General features: G+C 58.0%; 1 protein-coding gene across 1 annotated transcript in view; it reads left to right on the top strand.

The window, feature by feature from the left end:
* The window catches only part of Dock6 (dedicator of cytokinesis 6), a 75,262-nt gene extending 70,961 nt beyond the window's left edge, over positions 1-4,301 (top strand). The window contains exons 38-45 of the mRNA XM_013033951.1: positions 160-273; positions 1,431-1,556; positions 1,645-1,734; positions 2,295-2,531; positions 3,107-3,250; positions 3,356-3,462; positions 3,621-3,782; positions 4,098-4,301. Of these exons, the coding sequence (XP_012889405.1) occupies positions 160-273; positions 1,431-1,556; positions 1,645-1,734; positions 2,295-2,531; positions 3,107-3,250; positions 3,356-3,462; positions 3,621-3,782; positions 4,098-4,140 (1,023 nt within the window). The 3' untranslated portion in view covers positions 4,141-4,301. The remainder of the gene's footprint in view (positions 1-159; positions 274-1,430; positions 1,557-1,644; positions 1,735-2,294; positions 2,532-3,106; positions 3,251-3,355; positions 3,463-3,620; positions 3,783-4,097) is intronic.
* Positions 4,302-5,373: the final 1,072 nt, after the last annotated feature.

The raw sequence follows: 5,373 nt of genomic DNA, 5'->3' as shown, positions 1-5,373 counted from the left end.
AGCCCCGCCCCGCACGCACCCCCAGCCCCAATCCTTCCCAGGCATGTTATAAGCCCCGCCCCTTCCCCTGACCCCTCTGGCATCTGGCACAAGTCCCGCCTCTCGCACATCCCCAGGCCCAATCCTTCCCACTCCTGCCATAGGCCCCGCCCTTCGCAGTCTGGCCCCGCCCACATTCCCATCCTGGGGGCCCAGTGTCCCCCCCCTTCAACCCTCACCCTAGGCTCTCCTGACCTTGACCCTTCTCTACCCCCACAGAGCTCCGGCTGGGAGGTGAGTCCCGCCCCCCTTCGGGGCCATCTGCCTCTGGGGACCCCCATGATCTCGGATAGCAGAGGTCAGCGGCCACTAGGGGGCGCCCGAGGAGCATGACCACGGGCTAGAGGGGCCTCGGGCTAAGCGGGATGACGCAGAGCCCCCCCTTCAGATCCCCCCTCCAGATTCCCCCCTCCCCGGCACCATCTCTAGGGAGGCCGTGAGTCACCCAGCTGGGACGTCTCCAGAGACACCCGTCCTGGAGGGCCAGCTCAGCCCTGCCCAGGAGGGGGGCTGCCCTCCCTCCCTCCCTCCCTCCCTCGCTTTCTCTCCTATTTCCCCATCCCAGGCTCCATCTCCATCTTTGTCTTAGTCTCTGTCTCCCCAGCTCCCAGCTTCCCCTCCTTCCCCCCACGCAGGTTCCCCATCTCTGTAGTTCACACACAATCCCCCCCCACCCCAAAAAAGAAAAAGTCCCGCCTCTCCCTTTCTATTTTTAGGCAACCCTTAGTTTGGGGAGAATTTTCTGGCCAAAGATGGCAGAAACCCAGAGCCCTGGCAGGCCCCCAGCTCTCCCCATCCTGAATCTCTAGCTTCTCATAGGGTGGTATAACCCGAAGAGGGGGAGGGGGAGGCTCTGACCTCTCCCATGACTGTGTCTCTCTGTCCACCCCCCATCCCCCGCCCCGCGTCCGCCTCACCCCGCCTGGATCCACCCTGGTGAGTGAGCCGCCTCTCTTCCTTCCCTGTGGGCAGAGGGTGGTGATTCTTGGGGTAATGGGGGTTCCTCCTTCCAAAAAGGGCTGGGAACAGGGAAGGGAATGTTCTAGATCCATAAGAGAAGTCAGAGTGTAAATCCAGGGCAGGGCCGCAGGCCTCCCCAGCGACGCAGACATGGGTCGCCTGCTGTATACACAGTCCCAGGGACCCTGGGCCTCATTTGGTATTATTATCCAAAGGATACCCCCCCCCAATTCCACAAAGGAACTAACCCAGAATTCAGAATTGGTGTCAGCATGAGTATTTGGGAAGGTGGACCGGGTGCACATCCTGACATCCTTGGGGGCTCCTTGCTGATGTCCAGTGCTTCCACCCCCAGGACACGATCTGGGGGTGACGGGAGACCTCTGCCCCCTCCATACATAGCGAGCGCCTTTTTCACAGCGCCCCCCCAGCGTGTGTTCGGGACGTATTTCCGGGTGGGATTTTATGGCACCCGCTTTGGGGACCTAGATGAGCAGGAGTTTGTGTACAAGGAGCCGTCCATCACCAAGCTGGCTGAGATCTCACACCGCCTGGAGGCATGTCCCCGAGCTGGGGGAAGCGGGGGGCCCAGGGCCGGGACAGCGGGTGCACCCCCTCCACCCTGACTTGACCCTGTGCCCCCAGGAGTTCTACACAGAGAGGTTCGGAGAGGACGTGGTGGAGATTATCAAAGACTCCAACCCTGTGGACAAGGCCAAACTCGATCCACAGAAGGTGGGTCCCCTTACCACCACCACCCCCATATCTTTATTATTTTTTTGCCAGTCCTGGGCTTGAACTCATGGCCTGGGCGCTGTCCCTGAATTTCCTTTGGTCAAGGTTAGCACCCTACCACTTGATCCACAGCGCCACTTCCGGTTTTTTCTGTGTATGTGGTACTGAGGAATCGAACCCAGGGCTTCATGCATTCTAGGCAAGCACCCTACCATGAAGCCACTTTCCCAGCCCCCCAAATCATATCTTCAAGGACACTCCAAGCACTATTTCCTGGAGGAACTTAGAATCCCTTTTTTTTCCCCTCTGAGTGTGGTTGTTCACACCTGTAATCCCAGCACTCAGGAGGCTGATGCAGAAAGAGCTGGAGAAAAGAAAAAGTGCATAACTCCAACCTTATCTCCTCAGGGGGAACCCAAAGCCCTATTCTTTGGGATTCCCAGACACCCATAGGAAGGCCTGGGTACCCCCAGAACCGAAGCCCCCCAGATTAAGGCATCAGGTTGTGTATAACATGGGAGCCAGGCATGGTGGGGCTCATGCCTAACCCCACACTTCAGGCCTACATCCAGATCACGTACGTGGAGCCCCACTTCGACACCTACGAGCTCAAGGACAGGGTGACATACTTCGACCGTAACTATGGGCTGCGCACCTTCCTGTTCTGCACGCCCTTCACGCCCGATGGGCGCGCGCACGGCGAGCTGCCCGAGCAACACAAGCGCAAGACCCTGCTGAGCACTGAGCATGCCTTCCCCTACATCAAGACGCGCATCCGCGTGTGCCACCGCGAGGAGGTGGGGCCTGCCAGGATGGCTGGCAGGATCTGGGGAGGGAAGCTGGGGGGGACATCCGGGCCTGGAGAAGAAAGATGGGGGAGCAGCAAGCTTGGGAAGGGTTGGCAGAGACCCCCAGACCTAGAAAGGAGAGGCATCAGGACACCCCAGGAAAGAAAAGGCCCAGGGAAGAGAGACATGGAAGCCAGGCACTGGGAGCTCACGCCTGACATCCCAGCTACTGAGATCTGAAGATCGCGGTTCAAAGCCAGCATGGGCAGGAAAGTCCATGAGACTCTTAGCTCCAGTGAGCCACCAGAGAACCGGAAGTGGTGCTTTAGCTCCAAGTGGTAGAGCTCAGGGACAGTGCCCAGGCCCTGAGTTCAAGCCCCATGACTGACCAAAAACAAAGAGGCATGGAGACACCCCCACCCCCCCAAAAAAAATCTGGGCAGGGAAGTAGGACCCACCCCAAACCAAAGCCAGAAATCAGACGCGGCGGACAGCCTAGGCAGGAGGGTGTTCCCGTCCGGCATCACCCACCTTATTGGGGGGCGTGATTTGGACCCCGGCAGTGTCCCCCCCCCTCCCTGCAGACCGTGCTGACGCCCGTGGAGGTGGCGATCGAGGACATGCAGAAGAAGACGCGCGAGCTGGCCTTTGCCACGGACCAGGACCCTCCCGATGCCAAGATGCTTCAGATGGTGCTGCAGGGCTCCGTGGGGCCCACGGTGAACCAGGCAGGCTGCCGCGCATGCGCAGGGCAGGGGGCACACGGCCGCCGGGGAGCGGTGTCTCCAGACACCAAGCGCACCCCTCGCCTACAGCTCCCTCTCCCCTGGCAGGGTCCCCTGGAGGTGGCCCAGGTGTTTCTAGCGGAGATCCCAGAGGACCCCAAGCTCTTCCGGCATCACAACAAATTGCGCTTGTGTTTCAAGGACTTCTGTAAAAAGTAGGCTGGGTACCCTCCCCAACTCTCTCCCCCCCCAATTATAAACCTTATCAGCCTGACTCCCCAGTTATGGCTGCTCTACTTACTCCCAGTGCGACCCTCTGCCTGCCATCAGTGAGAATTCTTTCCAGCCTCCAGCCTCCCTCCTCCCTCCTCAGGTGTGAAGATGCCCTGCGGAAGAACAAAGCCCTGATCGGGCAGGACCAAAAGGAGTACCACCGCGAGCTGGAGCGCCACTACTGCCGCCTGAGGGAGGCGCTTCAGCCCCTGCTGACCCAGCGCCTGCCACACCTGCTGGCACCGACGCCAGCCAACCTCAGGTGCTCAACTAGCACCTCCGCCTTAGGGCCACAGGGAGACTGAGCAAAGGCAGACAGAGACAGGATGGGGAACCTGTTGCCAGCATTGCCAAGGACAGGGCAGGCTCTGGGCTGTGGTGAGGTCTAATCCAAGAGCCTCGGTCTTCACATCTGAGAAATGGGCACGATCGGTTCCTCTCGTGGCAGATCTGTGAATCCCGCAGCCAAAATCAGAATAGACAGGAAAGATCCTAGAAGACAAGGTGGGCTGAGGAGCACTACAGAGTTTTGCGGGGGCCCTGTGTCCTTATTAACATGCCACATTTCACCCCCCAGGAACTCCCTAAACAGAGCAAGTTTCCGGAAGGCAGATCTCTGAGCTACGCGCTTGAATCTACACCCTGGAGGACCAACACCCAGGCTTAGCTGTCTGGGCCTCACTCACCTAGGGGCTGGGCCCTCTTTCTGTCTATGTCTGTTCCCATCCATGTGCACTGATATGCCCTTACCTTTCTTAATTTAAAATGTTTTTATATGCAACATGTGTGGTGATCTCCGGGTGGGCCATGTGGGGGCAGTTCATCCCCAGCATCCCCAGGGCCTGAGATGGTCCACAGAGACGCTGTGAACCCACTGGGCGCCATGAACTCTAGGCTGGCCAAGGCCCAAATCCCTCGGACCAAGGGAGCTGACATTCTAACAGAGGTGACACGAAGAATGCCCACTGGGAAAACTGCAACACCAATGCTAAAGCTACTGGGTGGCTTCCAGAGTTCTATGAGAAAATAGGCCACCTAGGGTGTTTACTTAGGGCTAAGGGGAGGGTAGGGGGTGTTGCCCAGTGGGTAAAGTGCCTGTGGAGTAAGTTCCAATCCCAGTACGCAAGGAAAAGAAAACCAGAAGGCTTGCTTAGCATGCATAAGACTGACTTAGGCCAGATGCTAATGGCTCACGCCTTTCATCCTAGCTACTATGGAGGCTGAGATCTGAGGATTATGGTTTGAAGCCAGCCTGGGCAGGAATGGAGCTGTGGCTCCAGGAATAAAGAATGCCAACTTTGGGCTGGGAAGGTGGCTCAGGGGTAGAGTGCTTGCCTTGCATGCATGAGGCCCTGGGTTCGATTCCTCAGCACCACATAAGCAGAGAAAGCCGGAAGTGGCCCTGTGGCTCAAGTGGTAGAGCATTTGCCTTGAGCTGAAGAGCTGAGAGAAGGTGCCCAGGCCCAGAGTTCAAGCCGCAGGACCGACCAAAAAAAAAAAAAAGAAAGCCAACTTTGAGAGAAAAAGCTCAGAGATTGTGGGAGGTTCTGAATTTGAGACCCCAGTACTGGCATGTGCTTGCATACACACACACACACAAATGAGAAAACAAAGATCAAAAGCAGTTGGCTCAGAGCCAGGCGCTGGTGGCTCGCGCCTGTCATCCTAGCTACTCAGGAGGCTGAGATCTGAGGATCGTGGTTCAAAGCCAGCCCGGGCAGGAGAGACCGTGAGACTCCAACCTCCAATAAACCACCAGAAAACTGGAAGTGGCGCTGTAGCTCAAGTGGTAGAGCGCTCGCCTTGAGCTGAAGAGCTGAGGGACAGCGCCCAGGCCCAGAGTTCAAGCCCCA

Source organism: Dipodomys ordii, unplaced genomic scaffold (assembly GCF_000151885.1).
Source record: "Dipodomys ordii isolate 6190 unplaced genomic scaffold, Dord_2.0 Scaffold180, whole genome shotgun sequence".
NCBI lineage: Eukaryota > Metazoa > Chordata > Mammalia > Rodentia > Heteromyidae > Dipodomys > Dipodomys ordii.
Note: the sequence above shows the minus strand (reverse complement) of the source record. Positions and strands in the feature narration are given on the sequence as shown.